The 22,142-nt window shown below is 45.8% G+C and overlaps 1 protein-coding gene across 3 annotated transcripts in view; it reads right to left on the bottom strand.

Moving 5' to 3' along the window:
• ABCA1 (ATP binding cassette subfamily A member 1) overlaps positions 1-22,142 on the bottom strand; it is a 136,964-nt gene that overhangs the window by 89,221 nt on the left and 25,601 nt on the right. For all 3 annotated transcript variants that reach the window (XM_030859138.2, XM_030859136.3, XM_030859139.3), the window contains exons 3-5: positions 15,955-16,048; positions 11,931-12,072; positions 10,478-10,596 (exon numbers count right to left, since the gene is read on the bottom strand). In XM_030859138.2, coding sequence (XP_030714998.1) covers positions 10,478-10,596; positions 11,931-12,072; positions 15,955-16,048 — 355 coding nt within the window. The remainder of the gene's footprint in view (positions 1-10,477; positions 10,597-11,930; positions 12,073-15,954; positions 16,049-22,142) is intronic.

Raw genomic sequence — 22,142 nt, 5'->3', positions numbered from 1 at the left:
GAGGGGAGGGGCACTGCACCGTGGGGCGTGGGGGGGATACCTTCATGGCCACGTAGTGTTCCTTCTGCTTCTTCGCAGCCTGCCTGCGTGCCGCGGAGAAGGAGGGGAGCAGGGAAGAGGGAGGGCAGCGGCCCCGGAAGGCGGAGGAGGGAAGCCCTCAGCAGAGCTGGCGGCGGGGTTACTCCCGGTCAGTGCCCTCCAGTCCCCAGCTCCGGTTTCAAGATAGCTGTAGTCTCTTTTGTTCAACATGAAAAGAAACCACAGGATCAGCTGCTTGAGAAGTGGGTGGAGGAGGCAAATGAAAAAAAAAAAAAGAAGTCGAGAAAGAGATCACATCAGCTTCCCAGGCCCAAATACTCTTCTTTAAAGGACCCCAGGAGGGTCTCCCAGCCCTGACCCTGTCAATGGCCTGGAGGGGCCACGGCCAGATTCTCGCCCCTGGCTTGACTCAGCCTACGCCAGGCCTTCTAAACAGGACTGCGAAACATTTCTCTGCCAGAAAAGGGCTGGGAACAAACATACTCAGGTGTCTTCTGGGGTATTTTTTGTTGTTTTGGTTTGTTTTCCTGATGCTAGGGCTCTACTTTCTTCTTCAGGGATAGCTCCCACCTGCTTCACTGAGACGGCTGGACCCTCTCCGGGAAAACCAGGGCTTCTCTGGGAAGTTCAGGGCTCTGGAGAGGGGGGTAAGGCAGGATAACCTGGCTGCTTCCTGGGGTGACTCCTTAGGGCTCATGAGAGGAGGCCGAGAGCCTGGGGTACACACAACCTCAGGACCTCCCCGCTGGTCATCTGGGCCCAGGGTTCCCTACCCAGGAGAAGTGTCCTTCTCTACAGTGAGGGCTTGCTGACGGACACCAAGACACCCCTGAAAGATCCCAGGTTCTGGAGTCTGGCTAACCTGGTTCATTTCTCAGTTCCAGAATTTTCCAGTTATGTGGCCTTGGAGAAGTCACTTAGACTCTCTGAACCTGCATTTTTCTATAAATGGAGATCGGCCATACTAGGGGGTGGGTTAAGTAAACACTAACGACACTGAGTGAATACTGACTCACACACACTGCAAGAGAAAATACAAGCTGAAAAATTAAACAAGTTCAAAACAAATGTTGATAAAGTCTTGGATGACACTTATGTGAAGGGTTCCACAGAGAAACCAGAATATTTAGGGTCACGCTTCCTGAACCCTTTGTGGCAAGTCCCGGGAAAGCCAGAGTCTTCTCCTGAGACCAATGGGAGTATCACAACTTCAGCAACCACATATTCCTTATTCTACATAGAATGGAACTTGCATAAGTTCAACAAACTTCTAAATGGCTACTGAACCCAAAACACTAGAGCTATGGTTCCAAGTAGCAATATTTCTTGGCGCTCCTTGAAGGCAGGAGCCTGTAATAAAAGAGATGCTGTATAAAGACAGGATCCCTGCCCTTGCCTTCCAAGAGAAGGTGGACAGAGGGTCAGGTGAGCCTCCAGCCCACTCTGCCACTCCAGAATCAGTCAACCTTGAAATCGGGAGATGGGAAGAGACACGACACATCTTTCCCAGATCCATCTGCTAAGGCAACAGCATACCTGTGTCTTACTGAGAAGTGGGCAAGGTGGGAGAGGTGGTCAGGAGCCCCTGGAATGAGGACTAACATCAGCTGATAAGAAGCTGAATGGTAACCAGGCCCCCAAAGAGCCAGTGGAGTCCGTGGCCCCAGAGGGTGAGGTGACCTGTTCACACTGGCCAGGAGCTCTGCTAATGCAATGCAGGTGGTGGACACAGTCGGGCTGGCTTGGGAAGCCCAGATGGAAAAGAAAGATAACACTGGGGAGGTAGCATTGGCAGAGGCTCCTAACACAACAAGTTAGGGATTAGAATCAGCATGCAGGGCCCTGAGAAGCCCAGGAACATGGGAAAGGAAGGGAAGATGAATTTATCAATTAGGGGCTGAGAAGGGGTTCTTTCCAGGGTTGTAAAGAAAGAATTGTTCATATATATAAGGTATAAATTACTTAGTTTTTCTTACTTTTAAAATTAATAAAATGTATATTAAGGGACATGGTAGTGCTTTGTCAGCAGAGGAAGGGGATTAACATGTACCGAGCGTCAGATACATTAGATGTATTATTTTCTTTCTTTCTTAATACACAGCCATTGTACTTTATTTGGCCGTGCCGTGCGGCATGTAGGATCTTAGTTGCGTGACCAGGGATCAAACCCATGACCCCTGCATTGGTTGCCCGGAGTCTTGACCACTGGACTGCCAGGGAAGTCCCTGTATTATTGTCTACAATCCTTAAAACAAGCTTATGAGAAAGGTATTATTTTTCCCATTTTTCAGATGAGGAAACAGACCCAGAGATGTTAATATCCTGCTCAAGGTCACAGAGCAAGCAAGTGGTAAATCTGAACCCAATGAGCTCTGGCTTACAAAGTTTTGGCTCTTTTCGCTCTATAGGAATTAAATGAATCATTTTATTCTTTTAAAATGCTTCATAATGATTTTGGCATCAAAAGCTGGTGACTCCACACATGCGTCCTGGTACTGGAATAAGGCAAAGTGGCAGCATGGGATGGTGCAAAGATGCTGAGCCTTGAGGTCAGACAGACCCTGATTAAATTCACAGCCTTACTCTGTGACCTTGGGCAAAAGATGTAACCCTGTGAGCCTCAGTTTCCTCATCAATAAAATGGGGATGATAACACCAAGTTGGTGCTGTCGTAAGACTTGAAAGTCACAACATATTTAAATGTAAAACGGCATCATAACCTGGTACAGCTTAGTCTGTTGGACAAAGTGTCACTCTAAGATTGCCTTTCTGTGCCTCAATGCAACAGTGATGAGAGGGCTAGAAATGCGAAGATTTTAAGGAGAAACAAACTGGACTTCCAAACTGCTCTTTGCCACCCATAAGGTAAATAAATCTCATACTGGAGGCAGCCTGACATTATGTGGCACATGCCTTCCTGGAATCAAGTACAACTGTGTTTTCTATTCTTGTCTGGGTAAAGCTGACCTTTGATTTGCTTTAGTTCAAGCAATACTTCAACACAGCAGTGCAGCACTGAATCCCCCTGATGGCAGACCAAGCTGGGGCCAAGCCCTACCCTGGATGGAAACCAACAGCCTAGGCTCTGAGACGCTGCCTGGTTTTGACAGGTCTGGGAAACTTTCAAACTATGAAACTCTAAGGCTTCAAATTAGAACTTTTGATAAGTGCATACGGATGTGAATTGCAATCATCCAAAGATTTCAAGGAATTTCCAGTTTGGTGACATAAGGTTGACACATAGGTCAACTGATCGCCCAAGATGACCCCCGGGGGCCCCACAAGGACAGAAAACAAAGTTCGAGGCTGCAGCCTCAATTTCAGCAGCGGCCCAAATGGAAGGAAGGGGTTTAGGCAGGGAAGAAGTGGCTGTGAGTCACAGGATGTTCTTTGTACACGGGCTTTGGGGAACGTTCCGCCCATGTCTGTTACCACGAAGCCGGGACGTGGAGGAAGCCTGGCATTTCCCTCAGAAGCCCTCTTGTCTCTGCTCTGATCCCAGTCCATCCATGCCCAGTATCTTGTGACCTGGGAACTTTTCTGGCTAGCCTGGGCTGCTCTCTTGAGGCTGTAATAACATACTAGCAGAGTATGGAAGTCTGAAGTTCTAGTCCTATTCCTCCCCTTTGCCAGCTGTGCTTCCTTAGGCAAGTTACTTAACCTCTCTGAACTTCAGCTCCTTCGTGTGCACAAAAAGGAACAAAATTCCCTACCTCACATGATGGTCCTGCAATGAAGTAAAGTCTAAGCCTGGTGCTCCTGATGTGCCAGATACTGTACTAAATGCTTTGTGCTTATCTCATGATTCCCCACAACAGCCCTAAGAGAGGACTGTTATCCCCATTTTGAGGAAACTGACACACAAAGATGCTCCAGAATTATCTAAGGTCACACAGCCGGTAAGCAGCAGAGCCAAGATCTGAACCAAGGCAGTCTGGCTGCCAGGTATGCTGAGTCTCTTAATACTAAACTGTACTGCCCCAGTGGATGTTTACAAGATGCTAACTTTACAACCCTTTCCCTCAACTCCCTGCCACAGCCAGTCTCCAAAGCCTGCCCTGCCCTGAGGGGATCAGGTCTTTCTAACTTTGAAAGATCAAAGCAGAATCAAAGGTCCATGCAGTGAGTTCTCAGTATTACCAGTAAACGCAACAGCCAGAAAGTTATGATCCATTTCCCTAAGTAAAGTCCAGCATAACCCTTGGGACTTATTTCATAAAAGTCTTGGTCAGAGCCACATCAAAGAGGTCAAACGAGCCAGATTTGTACCATGAATATATAGAAAATGACAGCCATTCCACTGACACGCAAAAATGTCACAGGGATGGAAAAACTCAAGACCCAAGTCAGGGTGTCAGGATGCAGGCAGTGCTGCCCCAGATCTCTCCTCCAGTCCTTCCCCTTCCAACCCGTGACCTCAGCGATGTGGGATGTCTTCAACCACTACACGTGATACAAACTCGAGAGGGGCCTGGGCCCATGATGCCACCTAGAGATGAAGGAGAGCTGTAGTCTGGATTCCAGGATTTGGGGAAGGAGCAAGGCACTGGGGCAGAGAGGATGTTTGAGCTGAAATGTCCAGCAGAAAGCAGGGTAATGAGCCCATTAGGTATCGCTAAACAGCACGTTTAAGTAGCTCTACAGGAAATAAACAGTAAGAAAGCAAAGGGATACCTCCTTCCCTAGCCCAGTCCTGATCTGAGCAGCACTGGCCCTACTGGGAAGGCCTCAGCTCTGGCCAGCCTGCTGGTCACCCCACTGGAAAATGCCAGATTCCCCAAACAGGATGCAGTGGGCTGGAGTGGTGAGCAAACCTGGAGGCCCGGGTGGAAGAGGAGGCCAAGCAAGTAGGCAGTCCTTCCTGTGTCCCCAAGCCTCTGGCAGGGGCAGATGCAGCTGTGTGAGGCCTGAGGCTGACACAGTTTGGAGGACTCTCTTTAAGAAAAAGAATACTTTTTTTTAACATCCTACTTTGGCAATTTTTTGATTGCTGAGATCCCTACCAGCGCCTTGGAAGGGGGCTATGAAAGTGAAACTTCTTTAGCTTCTCAGTAAATCCACTTCAAGCCTCTGGGTTCATGGCAGCCCTTCCAGTAAAGTTCTGGAAGGTAAACCTTGTAGACGAAAGAAAGCCAAGGCTGTGCTTAAGAACTTTTGTCATTATTAGTAATTGAGACCCCTGGTGACTTGGGTTCACACAGTGGATCAACTTGAAAATGACATGTGCTGGGATTTTATACTTTTCAAGGTGCTTTCATTTGGCCCTCAGAATACACTGTGAAGGAGAAAGGGCAGGTATTATCTCTAACCTTCATTCCACAAAGATTCACTGGTTGCTTACCATGTGCCTGATTGTACTGCTATCATGCTGATGCTTGTGACAGGGCCACAAGCAAGGCCCAGCCCTGCCCTCCAGGAGCTACAGGCAGGGGACGGCCCACATCGCCAGTCAGTCTCAGGTGATCCCTCGCCCAAGTACCAACCAAGTTTCCAAGACGAAACATGTTCAGGTTGTTTTGCCAAAGTCCCAATTTCGAGGCAAGGAAAGCTGAGGCCCAGAGAGGATGAACAAATTGGCAAAGCCAAAAGGCTGCCAGGAGCAGATGGGGAGGTAAACTCACTCAGATTAATTGCGTGTCAACTATGTGCTGTGACCTCGCTATCAGTCATCTACAAAGTCATCTGATTTAATGCTCAACAACCCGCAGAGCAGCTAATCTCCACTTTTCAGGTAAACTGAGGGTCAGAAAGAATCAAAACATGCCCAAGGTTCACACTTAATGAGGAACAGAGCCTGAACTTGTTCTCCAAAGGAATCTTCTTGTGAGGGGGGAGCAAAGTCAGCAAAGACCTATTTCACCATCTTGGTGACATCACTCTCCCACAAATCTTAATACAAAGCCCCAAACGCTTTCTCTTACAGCAGCATTTTCCAATCTTCCAGCACTTTTCGGTACGTGGGCCTCTCACTGTTGTGGCCTCTCCCGTTGCGGAGCACAGGCTCCAGACGCGCAGGCTCAGCGGCCATGGCTCATGGGCCCAGCCGCTCCGCAGCATGTGGGATCTTCCTGGACCGGGGCACGAACCCATGTCCCCTGCCTCGGCAGGCGGACTCTCAACCACTGCGCCACCAGGGAAGCCCTCTTCCAGCATTTACAAACTACTCTCACAAGTTTCACCACATCCACATAAAACGATGCCTTCTTTAAATTAACTTCAAGTAATTTTTTCCTACTTAACAGCCTCCTAAGCAATAATACCCATGAAATTGCAATTTGAGATGGGTTAAAATGAAAAGTTTTCATCTGTGTACTGATCAAAATCATCTCAGATACCACACAAGACTCACTCAGAGAAACACTCCTTCTTGCCAGACTGCATCTCACAGAGGCAGAATCTAGACCTGCCACTTTTTCTGGAGTTTTTGAGAATTTTTGCAACTTTTTGTACACTTCCATTGGACTGTAGTCATGACAGGGACTCAAGAAGAAGCAACGCTCCTCATCTGGACTCCCAAACATTAATTTAACCCCTACTCAACTGGGTGGTTGTCGGTTTAGGAAGAAGATAATAAAATGTCCAAAAAGTTCCAAAAATGTCCAAAAAGTGATGAGAAGACTGAGTGAGGGGCCCCTCTGTAGAGCTTCCTACATGCATTTCTTATGAGGATGCTTTCAAGGATAATTAGACTTGTCTATGATTTAACTCTTAAAACTGGTGGTCTTCCCAGTTGGGAGATTAATAGAACAGCACAAGAGACCTCTGTAGAAAGAGCACTGCACGGGGCAGCAGAGGTTTAGCTGTGTTCAGTTCCCAGAATATCCCTCTGGTGGCTGTGCAAACTTGGGAAAGTCCCTCCCCGCTGCTGGATCAGAGTCTTTTCTAGAACAGAAGTTCCGTATGGACAGAGGCCGTATTTGTTTTGTACACCTCTGTGTCCCAGCACCTAGAACAGTGGTTGGGACATATTACATGTTCAATAAATACTGGCTGAACGTTTGAATCAATGAACCCATTTGTCTATAAATGAACTAACTGGCCTCTAAGGTCTCATCCAATAAGTGGAAATAAAACAATGCCCTAGGCCAGAAAACCATGGGACTAGAAAAGAGTATTTGAGCAGACACTCCCCTATCCACAGATTATCAGTGGATAGGCCAATGGATTTAGCAGGTGAAGCGGAAGGAAAAAACAAGGTGAGTCCTCTAACCAGATCACAGGAGCCCAGTAGCCCAGCACAGATGACAACATGGGTTGGTAGGTCTATAAGAGCCTGAATGGCACTGTCCAAAGGGGCTGTCAGTCTCCAGCCTTGGACTGATCCAAGCCTCCAGCCCTGGTCCCACAGTCACCAATGACTTGGATGAGAACAAAGAGAGCTATTTATCAAATTCCTACATGACAGGCAACAAGCAGCAGCAGCAAATAGAACATATGGCAAAACCAAAATCTAAAACGGTTTGGGTAGGAGCAGATGACACAGGGAATCTAAAAATGTAAACTAGAAAAGAGATAGATATTCTCCCTTTAGGTTCAAGAAGCCAACAGCACAATTCAGAAACGGAGAACAAGTGACTTGCAATACTGAATGTTTAAAAGGCTCTGTGGTTTGGGTTGACTGCGCATGGAATATGAGTCAGCAGTGTGACGTGGATGCCAAGAAGCTCACTGCATTAACAGAAATATGGTGCTCAGAGCAAAGGAGACAAAGCTCTTTCTACTCTGTGTTGGAAGACTGCTGTAATTTCTGATAAACTTCAACAAAGACGCAGACACACTGAAACACAACCTACCAGAGAAGAGGCAGAAACTGGGGGTGGGGGGAGGTGACATTCCAGAAGAGGAATGGAGGCCAATTTAGCCTAGAAAAAACAAAAGATTTCAGGAAGAGAGAGGGGGAAGAAAAAGAGCTGTCTTTTAACACTTCACGAGAAATAGATTAGCCTCTTTCTCTGGGAGATAAGCAGACCAGTGAATAGATTTTGATAATTAGAATACCAGTATTCTAATATTGGGTATCCTGCCAATACCTGAAATGAGCTGCCGTGGGAGAGGCAGGCTCCCTCCTCAGCTAGGTAGAGAAGGTTGATGAGGGCAGGACTCTGAACCAAGGAACCTTTCCATCCACAGAGTGACAGTGCAAGAGAGCTGAGCCCATCATGCTGTAAGTAGGGGTGTCAGGGCAGAGAAACAGAGGTCTCCAAGTCAGGATCTACACCAACATACCCCAGCCTCAGATGCTCTCTGAAATCTAGAGTGCTATTCAAATTCAGCAAAAAGTTACTGATTTCACCTCGGAAGAAGCACCATTTCTGCTGCACTTCCCTCTGGACTGAGGCCTGGCTCAGTGCTGCAAGACAGGCAAAGAAAGGTGGAAGCACTTAAGAAGTAGCTGCAGGGCAGATAAGAGACCATACTGGGTGAATGCAGAGATAAGCCTTGATGGGAGACAATCATACTCAGAGATCTCTCTTCAGAGCTGTGCAGAGAAAGTTGTTTGAATGCAGGTTTGGTTTCTCTTCTCTACCCTGACTCATGTCTCTAGTGGCTCTGCGTCTAAGGAAGCACCCACTGAGATCTGAAACAACACCCGCCCCCATCCATAGTCTGTTTCTCTGGCCGTGCAGTGCAGAGGCAGAAGAGCAAGGCCAGGTTCTCAGAAATGCATCACTGACACACAGGAGTAATATTGGCTCCCATTTATTGAACACCTACTATGTGCCAGAAACTGTGTTAGGGTTTACATTTCACATTGCAGGTTACTTATTATTTACAGCTGAAGAAATTAAGGCTCAGAGAGGTTAAATGGCTTGGCCGAGATGGCACCACTCCAAAATAGTCATAGCTCATGTTCACTAAGTGCCTCCTATGTGCCAGATGTGGTCTTTCAGCAATTAAATGGTTCATCTCCTTTACTCCTCAGAACAATCCTATGAGCTAGGTTCTCCTATTGTCTCTATTTTACAGATGAGAAGAGTGGCCCCAAAGGGGCCTAAAGGACTTATTCACAAAGTCACCAAGCTACAAAGTAATACATCGTAGCACTCTTTTCTCTTCGTCACACTGTCTCTGCAGTGGAAGAAATAACCGTGACTCTGTCTCTGGTCCACCAGGCAGGGGGCCCCCAGCGGATAAGGAAGGACTAATGCTTTGATTGGTGATTGCTACCCCTTTGTGTCCTGTGCTGAGACAGACAGGTGTGCAGGATGGGGGCCTATAGGGCAAGAAAACAGCATCCGGCCTGACTGTGCATCCAGGAGTGGTCCAGCTGGGAGCTCCTCGAAGCTGACCCAGGAGCCCAAGCACAGTCACACCTGTCTCTGATGTGAAATGACACCTCCCCCGCACCACCCCACACTGCTTGGCCTCCCTTTGTTGGTAGATCCCACCCTGCTCACTGCCTCTTTTCCTGCCCAGGGAAAGCACAGTCTGGCTTCCCAAGAGAAAGCTCCAATCCAAGCCTGGTTTAAACTCCAGCACTTTACACCATTTCTTCTTTCGCCAAGAGGATGGCGAGTCCTCTTGGGAGGTCTCTCAGCAAATGCTGGCCCACCCCATTCCTCCCATTCCTCCCAAACACCAAACCGAGGAAAAAAGTACTTTCCTGGAGCAGTGGCAGCAGCTAGCTCCTGACGGCTGCAATTTATCACTCATGCTGTTTAGAACCGCCGGTGCATGGAGACGATAAAAAGCAGACTGACTCTCAGTCAGCTTCGTTACTGCTTTTAAAGTCTCTACAGACCACGCAGGTCATCACGGCCTGCACCCAGGGGTCTGCTCCCACCGCCCCCTGCCCCCCGTGGTAGGCCACGGCCCGGGAGGCTGCTCCGTGGTGACTTCTGCAACCAGTGCCTCAGCCAGCAAGCTGCCTGCTCTCGGCCGCTTCCTAGATGGCATGCAGTAAACTGCCCGGGGTACACCCCGGATCGGAGATAAAGGTGTCACTTTTTAAAGCTCAGAGTTCAAGTACCCACCAGACTAAATCAAATGACCTGGGGGAAGATGAATTGCACTTTCCTTTTAGAAATGAATGCTTAACTTTCACTTCTCCAAATCAAGTTGCAACTTTAACTGCTCTTATATGCACGGAAGTATCCCGTCTGTAAATCTTCTTATTCATGGCAACCATATGGCCAACTCCAAAAAAATGAGGTTGGCAGCAACCTGTCGCCCCCCTAACAGTCCTAACGCCGGGCTGGTGCCATTCCTCTCTGGGAGGTTTTCTTCTGTGTCCCCAGAAGAGGCCAGCACACTCACTGAGTCCCTAGTTTCTTCTCAAATACATCCTGCAGAGAGGCCTTACAGCCCAGCCACTGAGGAGGAAAACCCCGTAGGGAAGAGCTAAAAGGAACAAGCGCCAGGCCGCCTGGGCTGCTGTCTCTCCCTGGTGCAGGTTAACTTCCAATTACGAACCAATCCACAGAAGGCTTTTGCTTACCTGAGCTGGAACGCTCGATCTGGTATAATGTCCTTAGAACTTGGCGTATGTTCTTCATGCTGGTGTCTCTGTGGCTGTACAAAAGAAGTCGCCGAGCATCTGAGAACAGGCGAGACACACTGCAGGCGGTGCAAGAAAAGTAGAAAAGCCCTGGTTAGGCCAGCTGTCTCTCCAGCTTGAACAAAGTACCTGCCAGGAAGACCCAGCCTGGCTGCAGGGTCCTCCGTGGGCCGACCCTGACCCACTCCTGCTGCCCCCTCCTCCAACTTCACTGAGACCCTATGCTCACAGCCACCCAACCAGCAACCCTGCCCCAAATGCTCGTCCTCATGTGTCCATACAACCAAATCTTACCAGCCATCAAGGGCCAGCCCATGTTGCCGCCTCTCCAGGAAGCTCTCTCTCTCTCTCTCACACACACACACATGCACACAGGTCCCCAGGACCAACTTATCCAAAAGACACAGCAGACACAGTGCCTAGGGCCCAGGATACTCTTATGGGTCCACAAAATGTTTAAATTTCTTTTAAAATCAGCAAAAAAAAATTTCAGAAATTCAGAATGAATGCATATGATAATGAATCCAGCCTGGATCATACTCATCTTTATACCAACACAGTTATAAAATAAAATTTTTAATATTGTTGCAAGGAAGAAGGGGTTCATGAAAGCCACAAAGCCTAAGGTCCATGAACATTATAACGTGGCCCTGACTGCCTGGCGGCAGCTTCCTCTAAACTGTCCTGCTACATCTCCTGCAGTTCTTAGTCCTTTCTAACTCATGCCATGGTTCTGTGCCTTCCAAGAATCTTCAACAGCTCATTTGGGAAACACTTACTCAGCCCTAATGTCTGTTGTTGAAGCCAGGAGCCAGGAATACAAAAGTGAAGAGAGCAGTATCCTGGCCCTCAGGGAGCTCACACCCAGGGCTGAGAAAAGCTTGCAGATGAAAGACCGATGCAGTGTGACAGGGCAGCAATGGAGGCAGAGAGGTGATCTGAGAGCAGAGAGGACCAAACTCTCCCAGCCTTGGCTGTGAGCTCCTTGAGGACAGGCCCCTCCCTCTGCACAGCTCTGTATCCCCAGCTCCTGGACCAGCCGTTTCCCACACACAATAAGTGTTTGCTTACTGAGTGTTTGCTCATTAACGGATGAAGCTGATGTGCTATATCTCCCTTCTCTACTTACCAACCAGTTTTTGGAGGAAAAGCCCCCCAACCACAGGACTTTCACCCACATAACGTTACTCCTAAAATGCACCAAAGTGAGGTCACACAGTCTTAAATCCTGGTGGCGGCTTTCTCTGGTCTCATTCTTTGGACTTTATCACCCAAACCGTCACAAAAGAAGCTTCACTCAAACCCAACCATTCAAAATTCCCCGGAGGTTGAGAAGGGAAAGGAAAAGTATTAACTGACAAGTTTGGGAATGAAAACCTGATCCGGTACTTACATGGACTTGTTAAAGTTTCCAACAACCCCGGGAGCCTCACCAGGAGTCGGATAACGGAAACAGGGGTTATTGGCATTACAGATAATCCCCTGAACCCAAGGAAGTGTTCCTGCAGAGGGCATGGCTTTGTTTGGAAAGTGGCCTGTTGAAATAGAGGAGAAGAAAAACAGAAGGAGAAACATTAAATCTTTGAAGGATTTGGGACTTGATAGGAACCTTTATCTCTTTTGGTTCCACCAAACATTGCTCCATCCCAAATCTGTCTGTCCCATTCCCCACATCCCTGAGACCTGCCACCCTGGACTAATCTGACCCTGAGCTGGAAATGTGGCATCAGATAGCGGTTCTTAATCTACTTGCTATAGTCTGTTGAGTGGGATTCATGACAGCAGCCTTGGGGAAGTGACCATATACAGAAGGTGCCTGGAGGGCAGCAAGTGCTGGCTCCTCATTCCTTCATCTTCTACCACTCACCTCGCCTTTCAGAGACACAGAGGGGCCCTGGCGAGGACCTAATCCAATTCCTTCACACTTGAAGGAGGAAACCACAGCAAGATAAAGTGGATGATGAACACTCAGGGAGTCAGTGGGCAGGACCGGGGGTAGAACCCACATTCCTGTGATCCCAGTCATGCTCCTTCCCTTCCACCTGTGGCCTCCTTTATCTGCTAGCTTTCCTCAGTCCCCCTGGTTCTGTCCTCTGTGACCTCTGTTCACCTTCTCCACTAGCTCCCAAGCTCCTCAAAGGCACCTAATGAACGTGCTGACTTGGGGTCAGATGCCATCTCTGAAGCTATGCTAGTTGCTGTTGCTGCTTCTCCTCCCATCAGAGCACCGAGCCCCATCCAACAGGCCATCCCCTCTCTGTCCCCTTCCCTTCATTACGGAGGACCGTCTTACAGACAGCAGGACTGCGTCTACAGGGGCTGGTGTGCTGCGTCAAAGGCCATGGGGCTGTTTACGGGGATCAAGATAAATGTGCCCTGGAACCAGGGGCTCTTAACCTGAGACCAAGCACGTGTGGATTCCTGTGACAGAAAGGCTGAGGCTCCACGCTCATCCTATTCTCAGGGTTATCTGTGACCCCAGAAGAGTTAACAACCATTAAGAGCCATGGCTCTGAGTAGTGGAGAGCCGTATAGCTTCTCAGGCTTTAGGGTCAAACCAACTGGGATTCACATCCAGTCTCTGCAACTTGCTAAGCAGTGACTTTGGCCAAGTCACGGACCCCTTAACCCTCAGTTCCCTCATCTATAAAATGGTGGTAACAGTACAATCGATTTCTCAGAGCTGTAGTGAGTTTTTACAAGCAAAGCATGCCGCAAAGTGCCTGGCAGAGATTAAGGCTCAGTGGATGGGCCCGTTAGGGGTACTGAGGCGCTGTGGTGGCCAGCCTACAACAGTACTTCCTTAGCTCTCGCCCAGCCAGGAACACTCCTTCCATCACACAGTCCCCCCCTCCCCCAGGCAGAAACCCAGTTTTATTCAGCTTACTATTTTCATGCAAATGGACTAACAGAGTCTCCCCAGAAGTTCACCCACAGCCAGGACTTGCTACACTTTGCATTTCAATATTGGGGTCCTTCTATCTTTTTATTCTATCCACATTCCAACCAGAGAGGCAACATCCAAAGCAAGGATGAACCAAGATCTGGACCCTGTGGCCACCCTCTGCAGGGACTCTGGCCTGTTGAACGTTTACTCTGTAATCCCCTTATCTCCCTGTTAATAGTTCAAGGAAAACCAAACAAGGTCCCTTGCCTAAGTCAGCTGCTCCTCATTCAGGGGAGATTTATGTAAACCAACCAAATACTCAAAGGACCAAGGGATTCTCCCCTTTAACCTCCAGGAAATACTGGCACCAAAGGCAGGGTGATGTTGGTCCAGCACACCAACAACGTGCTTCAGTCTAAACCTTGGTGAGTGAAGCAAAGACCCTTCCTCATGTGTCGTGTCCCACCTGATTTGCAAATAAAAGCAGGGTAAGGACTTGGCATTGGTGCACAGGATGACAATCAAGTAGCTTAATGGAGTCTCATGACCCAGGGAAGTGATTAGGACCTTGATGGGTCTGGGTCAAACTGGGAAAGATTTATGGGGAAGAATTATATACCAATCCTTTGTTCCTAGAGACAAGACACCTCTGTAAGCCTCACCTTAACTCTCTGCCCTTCCAGCTAGGTCCCTAGAAGGTGGTGAGAACAGGAAGTAAGGTTGCAGTAAGTACATAGATAGTCTTATCTATCTTCCATAGGCATAGGAATTTCACAACATTTCTGAGAATTGATGGTCTGGATTCAGAGAGATTTGGGTCAAAATTCAACAACTTGCACAAGATCACAACCTCAGCAAGTGGCAGAGCCAGGATCGAAACAAACCCGTCTGTCTGATACCAAGGCCTGCACTATTTCCCTTACACTGTCTCGTCTGCTTGTGATAATTCCTGAGAAAGAATAGCTTATCAGATGAAAAAGCTGAGTTTTCCCTAAAATGTATACTTCAGTGGGGCTTAGGGTAATGCTTATACAAAATCCAACACACACTTGTTCATCGATCTTTGAGGTTCCAAACAAGAAAGCAGTGTTACCTTCCAGGCCCACAAACTGAGTGTGTATTATTTCATTGTAAGCTCTTTTTCTTTTTGGTGAAATCAGAAAATCACATCTGGTAGAATGTTTTGAGGTTTCGCGGGGTTTTTTAAAACTTGAATATGTATAATGTGTACTAGCAAATTAGCAGGTAAATAACTGTCACTACGTGCCCTGAGAGACACGGAACCAGACCGAGAACACCTTTCAAAGGTGACCCCGGCCCTACCTCTTCCCTGAAGAACTGTATCCTACGCACCTATAGGGCTGGTGGGATGTGGGTAGAGCTGGTTAATGACAGGAAAAGTCACTGGAGCCGTGGAAAAGAGGTCCCAGCCAAACTTCCCCCACAAATGCTGATCTTTTAGACCGGGACATTTTTGCAGTATTAATCCATCCAGCAAGCCCAGCCAGGAGAGAAAGACCGTGACTGTGGGATAACACAACAACCATATGGGGTAGGTCTTATTATTCCCTTTTTATAGAGATGAGGAAACCCAGGTACAGAGAAGCTAAGCCATTTGCCCCAAGGTGACATACCTGTGTTGAAGCCGGGATTCAAACCTAGGTAACCTGACACCTAGAGCTTGTGTTCTCAGCCACTACTGTATTCTCTATGCTCACTGAAAAGGCCGTCATCCAAACACATGATTGGGAGTCAGATGACCTGAGCTTTATTTCATCACTGTCACTTGATACATATGTGACCTCGGGCAATTCCCTGCACTTCTCTGAGCCCCAATTTACTTATCAAGAAATTAAAGCAAATGATAGCAATTATAAAGTCCATTATACAAGGTTGTTATAAGAATCAAATGAAATAATATTAGTCAATCTGAGATGGTCTACACAAATGCTACTTAAAATTGTAATGTTCCATGATTTGCAACTGTGTGATAAAGACATAATGCATATGAAAAAGCCCGGCAGGTACCAGATGATAGTGGTATTAAGGTATTGCCTTAGGGGGCTTTTTTTTTTATTATTTATTTTTGGCTGTGTTGGGTCTTCGTTTCTGTGCGAGGGCTTTCTCTAGTTGCGGCGAGCGGGGGCCACTCCACTCTTCATCATGGTGTGTGGGCCTCTCACTATCGCGGCCTCTCTTGTTGCGGAGCACAGGCTCCAGACGCGCAGGCGGGCTTTTTTAATTACCCCTTTCTGAGCTATCAGTAAGGTTATTTTACTTTCATGATTGAAAATGCATGAAACAGATGTTGGCTATTATTATAATTACTATTATCACTATCTACTAGGACTGAAAATGGTTTCCTGAGCTCATGCCTTATCAAACAATCGGAAGCCTAGCTTTCCTGTTCCAAGCCATTTGCACTGTTTCCTAAAGATAGCATCTTGGGAGAGGTCACATTTAGCCCATGCCCATTGCCTGGATTCCACTTGCCAGCAGTAAGTCTCAGGTGGGATGCTCATATACTCACATTCATGTTGTTCATAGGGTGGGTAGCTCAGCCGCACGGAGATCAGGATCAGGAAGATAAACAGAGGCCAGGCCACTTCCAGCAACAGCTGACACTGAGTGGGAAATAAAACAGAGCACTGTGAATTAAACAAACAAAACAACATGGAAGCCTAATGCTATTGAGCTTTGGGAAATCCACAAAAAAAGTTAATTAAACAATTGATCAGAGTTTCCCTGGTGGCACAGTGGTTAAGAACCCACCTGCCAATGCAGGGGGCATGGGTTCGAGCCCTGGTCCGGGAAGATCCCACATGCCGCAGAGCAACTAAGCCCATGCACCACAACTACTGAGCCTGTGCTCTAGAGCCCATGAGCCACAACTACTGAAGCCCACAACTACTGAAGCCCGTGCACCTGGAGCCCGTGCTCCACAACAAGAGAAGCCACCGCAATGAGAAGCCCGTGCACCGCAACGAACAGCAGCCCCCGCTCGCCACAACTGGAGAAAGCCCGCGCCCAGCAACAAAGACCCAACGCAGCCATAAAAATAAATAAACAAATAAATAAACAATTGATCAACTTCTCCAGCCTCTCTTACCACTCTCTAAGCTTTGATAATACTGAATTGTTTGCAGTTCTCACCTTATAACTTACTATTCCATACCTCTGTGTTTTCCCTACGAAAGGGAAGATGCTTCCCACCCTGCTTCATCTGGCTCACTTCCACTCATCCTTCAAGATTCCACCAGGCACAATTTCCTTTACTAAAATCTCAGGCTGAGCTGGAAGCCCTTCGGCTGTGCTCCCAGAGTAACCCATGCATCCTCCTCCCATAACAGTTTCCCTGAGCCCCTGAAATCATGTTTTTATCACTGGCTTCCTCACTACAATATGAGTACCCTGAAGGCGAGCACTGGATCAAGTCATCTTTGCATCTCCAGCCTTAGCATAGTGTCAGGTACGTTATGACCATTTGTGAAAAGAAGAGGGCCAGGGCAACCTGCTGTGCTAAATACACAGCACCTTGGCTCTAAAGGAACACACAGAGTTGCCCCCTGCAGGGCTGAGAATAGGGCTCCAAAGGACAATGGAAATTCACATGCAGTTCCATAGTGACCTGTGTGCCCCCAGGACTGGAAAGATCTGGGAAGAGTGCAAAGTCCTTCCCCATCCATCAAGATCTGGTCACCACCTTCTCCAGTGGGTTAGAAGATCATTAAACATATGTAACTGTGATCCACCAGTTAAAGCAATGGGGTTTCTCTAAAGGAAAAACCTGCCTCAGTGAGTTATCAGGGGATAAATAAGCACAGGAACAGGATGGAAATCATGAGACATAATCTAACTGAACCTGTGGTGTTTGGACAACTAGTTCCACGGCCTGAAGCCTCACCTCTTTCATTCCTTTCAGTTCTGGACTCAGATGTTCTAATTAGGATGAAGACCAAAGAGCCCAGAATAGTCACGGGCCCTTGTGGTTGAGAGTAACTACAACTGTTGGCTTCAGAGCCAAGAGAACACTGATATGAAATCCCTCCTTTTATTTAAACAGAATTTTTTTTGATCCCCAAGTCCATATATTTTTATTGTGGAAATTTTGAAATTAAAAATATATATACAGAAAAGTAGAAAAAAATAAACATAAATCACCATTAATCCTACTTCCTGGAGATAATCCCTAGTAAATTAAGCTAACAATGGTTCTCCATTAATATTTTTTGTCTTTTTTTCCTATTCATACATAAATAATAAATTTTTCTCTACAAAATTGAGATTATACAGCATATATAATTTTGTATTTTGCTTTTTCATTGAACATCATACTGGGAGTGTTTTCCATGACAAAATACTCTCTTAAAATATGGATTTTAATGGCCACTTGATACTCCACGCTGTGAATAGATCATAATTAATTTAACCTTTCTGCTTCAGATTGGTTTTAGCTTTTGTTTATTATTTGTCGTTGGATTTCTGGTATTTTACATTCCAAAGAACTTTGATATGGTTCCACATTAAACTCTTTTTTAAATCTTCTTTTTAGAAGGAAATACATGGATGGGGACAGTGGATGTCCTTGGATGATAAGAACATGGGTGATTTTTTTAAACATCTTTCTGTGTTTTCTAAATTTTCCATAATGAGCATGTATTACTTCTCTAGTAGAACAAACAAACAAACAAAAAAACACTGTTACCACATAACTATGAAGAACAGTTTGCTCTAGATAGCACACCAGGAAAAAAAAGACAAATGGGTCCTTTGGAAGAAAGCATGCTGTCAATGGGGTCTCCGAGACCAAAGATGGGGCTGGTCTTGCTAAATATTTCTGTAAATAATCCCAAAGAGGCAACACACAGTGAAATCTCCAAGCTTTCAAATGACATTCAGCCTCCTCTACCAGCTGAGCTGCAAGTCCCTCCTTGGGCTCCCCAAGTATCCTGAGCCTCTACCAGCACTGGGCATAGCAGGGGCTCCTCCTCCAGTGTCCCTTTCTTCTCACTGAGCCTGCCGCAGGATAAGGGCTTTAAGAATGTGTGTTGAGTGAGAGAATGAACTGAAGTTTACAAAATAATAAAGATGGAAATGTAAGTCAGTTGAGCCCTTTGGGAAAGCAACTTGGCCATATGTATTCAAAAGATATGTTTATTCCCCTTGACCAAACAATATTCCTAGAAATTCATCCCACAGAACTAAGTTTAAAATATCAAAAAGCTATATACACTGTTACTCATTCACTCAAACACTATAATTGCAAAATATTGGAAACAACTTAATTGCACAGCAATAGAGAAATGATTAAATATGTCACATCTACTCAACAATACATTATGCAGTCACTACAGCAAGGTTTATGAAACACAGACACTATTAACCATATAATATTAAGTGAAAAAAGTGGAACACAAAATTGTATGCATTCCAAGCTTACAGCTAAATAAAATCACTCACAAATATTAACAGACGGGAGTAAAACTTCCAAAAAACAGTTTAACTGTGAATAAATTCAGAAAAGAATAATGAAGTAAAAAAAAAAAAAACCCAACAAAACCAAAATTAAATGAAGAGTATGAGTAAGGTAGCCATCAACCTTGAAGCTCTGAAGCTACTATGTATACTTTTGCGATAAACAGTAGCTAACATTTACTTTTTTAGAGTCAAGTGTGTAGCAGGCACATTATATATGGATTATTTCATTTAAGCCTGCAAACAACCCTGAGATGTAGGAACCATTATTGTCTGTATTTTATATGCGGCAAGGCTAAAGCTCAAGGAAGGGTAAGTCACAGAGAAAGTCAGTGGCAGGGTTGAGATTAGCAGCTAGTTTTGTCCAACTCATGTGGCGCAGGTAGGAAATGACCCCACTAGGTGGCACAGTCAAAAAATACCAACAGGTTCCACAGAGGTAAAATGAGCTCATGGCCCAAAAGCTTATGATAGTTACAGCCAATCCTGAGCACCTACTGTGTACCAGGGATTTATATAACTCATCTCTAATATTTTCACAAGAACTTTGTGAGGTAGCTGGTATCGTTAGATAGTGAAGAAAGTAAGATTGGGGCAGGTTATGAGCCATACATAGCCTGGTAAAAGAGTGCGCCAGCGTTTGAACCCAGATCTACTGACCCCGACGTGCTTTTGCACCCATCATCCTGCCTCTCACAGAGCCATGTTTGAGATATATACCTTACAAGATGGCCACTTAAGAGGAGTCTGGCACTCACCAGCCCTCCTGGGCACTGATCTGACCCAATGAATCAAAGTTTATGTTCCTGGACATCTCTGTAGCCCCACATCTAGGATCCAATAGGGGAGCAGATGCTCAAAATACGCTGATTGATTGAAAAAAAAAATGAATGGATCTTTCCCATGGCACTGACAGCAAAGAGTACGAAGAAAATCTTGCAACTCATTTTTAGCAACTGAAGCCAGTGGGTGTAAGCAGATTAGGGAAAGAGGTAAGGAAAAGACTGACAACCATAATGACAGCTAACACTTAAATAGGTCTTACCATGTATCAGTGTTCTAAGTGCTTAACATAGATGAACTCATTTAATCTTCAAATAACCCCATTAGCACTATTATAATACCCAGTTCACAGATGAGGGAACTGAGGCTGAAAGAGTAAATAAATTGCCCAAAGATACAAGCCTGGTAAACGGCAGAGCCAGAATTCAAAGCCAGTCCAATTCAAGGGTGTGTTCTTAGCCACTATGCACCCAGTCTCCTTACCCCCTGCCCCATTACCAGAGTATCTAGATCTTGATCTTTATAAGCCATGCTGAGCTGAGATACTAACATGTATGAATGAATGAAGAGACCGTCTCCAAGAGCCAGCACTCAAACCAGAGAGCTCGTGACACACAATTCTCTCCGTGCACTTTTACTCTGAACCTCTAAAATTATTTCTGTCATTGAACATAGAATTTGCCTTCCAAACTCAGGGGGCTGTTCTAGGTACTTCTTTTTCTAATAGCCTCCCTCTAGAAACCCAATTTGACTTCTGCCAGGAATGCCATTCTGGCTCCACTCATTGTCAAAATCAGATTTCTCCCCCATCTCTAAGCTTAGCATTTTTCCTTCAGAATAGGCCCTCATAAATATTTGGGTTGGCCAAAAAGTTCGTTTGGGTCTTCCATACCAGATGGAAAACCCAAACGAACTTTTTGGCCAACCCAATAGCTTGGAAATAAGACTGATGCTTTACTGCTACACACTCCTATAGAAAACTAGAAAACTCTTCTAAATCTTAGTCTGATGCTACCTACCCACTTCCCTCCACACCTGCCCCCACCACGAGGCAGAGGAGATGGAGAGGAACACCGTGTTCAAAAGATGCTTCTTACCAAAGTTAGAAACTCAGAAGCCTTCTTTTAGGTTGGGTATTAAAACAAAAATTCTGATGTTTCAGTAAATTGCTACACTGAGCTGCTCTGGGGACTTTCCACCTCGTTATTCCTCAGCAACAACATGGGGATAATGCGAGCGAGTGTTTCTAGAGCAGGGTTTCTCTCAACAGCACTATTGACATTTGGGGCCAAATAAGCGTTGTAAGGAGCCCTCCTGTGAATGGAAGAATGTTTCCCCCATCCCTGGCCTCCGCCCGCCAGAACCAACAGTACCAACCACCCCTGGCCCAGGACTGTAACTGCCAAACAATATCTCTAGACATTACCCAATGTCCTTGGGACATTAAAATAGTGCTAGGCCACTTTTAGAACTTGATAAGGTAATACGATTCAATGGGGAAAAGAAACAGATAAAAATATGAGAGACTATTCTGAGAGGTTAAAAAAGTAAAATGGGAGACAATGAATTTTCCCAGTTAACAGGATGTTCATCAAAGCAATAGCACACTCCAGGCTATATCAGCATCACGATGAAAAATACTTATCGATATATACCTCAATTAAGTCTGGAAAAATTAAAGTGAAATCTTAAAGATCAAATCAGAGAAATGCTGGAGGGAAAAAGAAATCTGAAAACCACACCTGCCCTCCCAGAACTGTAAAGCCTCATGTGGTGATGGTGGATTTTTAAATTGGTTTGATCCTTCGGAAGGACATCTGATCGTATATGTCAAGGGCCATTTCCTTCGACCTAGGAATCGTACTTCTGAGATTTTGGCCTAAGGAAATAATCTAAAAATAAGAAAAGGCTATATGTATAAAGTCTTTATAGTAGTTTATGTATAACAGCAAACACGGGAAACATCTGAATGTTGGCAATAGGGTGTGAACTTACAAAATAAAAACTGCATTGATGGATTACTGTAACGCTACCAGGAATGTCAGTGGCATTATCCCATGGCAGATTTGGGCCCAAAAGATCCAACCCCTCCTCTTACTAATTTACTAACTTATAACACTTTCTTCACCTGTGCAACAGAAATTGTAATGCATACCTCTCAGAATTGCTGTGAAAATCAAGAAGATAACGGATACAAAAGTACTTTCAAAAGTACAAAACACAGCCTACACATCAAGAATCATTATTATAAATATGTAAATTATTTGGAAACATGGCAACATATATGCCAAATGATGTTAAATGAAAGAGGAAAACAGCACAAAATGGTATGTATGTATGTATGTATGTATGTACGTAAGTAATGATTATAATTGTCTCCTTGGGCTATCGTCCTTCAAGTCCCCTCAGTGCCAAGGACCACACCATCTGACCCTCGTCATCATGACCTATCTACCTCAG

The sequence above is a fragment of the Globicephala melas genome, chromosome 6 (assembly GCF_963455315.2).
Source record: "Globicephala melas chromosome 6, mGloMel1.2, whole genome shotgun sequence".
Taxonomy (NCBI): Eukaryota; Metazoa; Chordata; class Mammalia; order Artiodactyla; family Delphinidae; genus Globicephala; species Globicephala melas.
The sequence above is the reverse complement of the archived record's forward strand: the minus strand, read 5'-3'. Positions and strand labels throughout refer to the sequence as shown.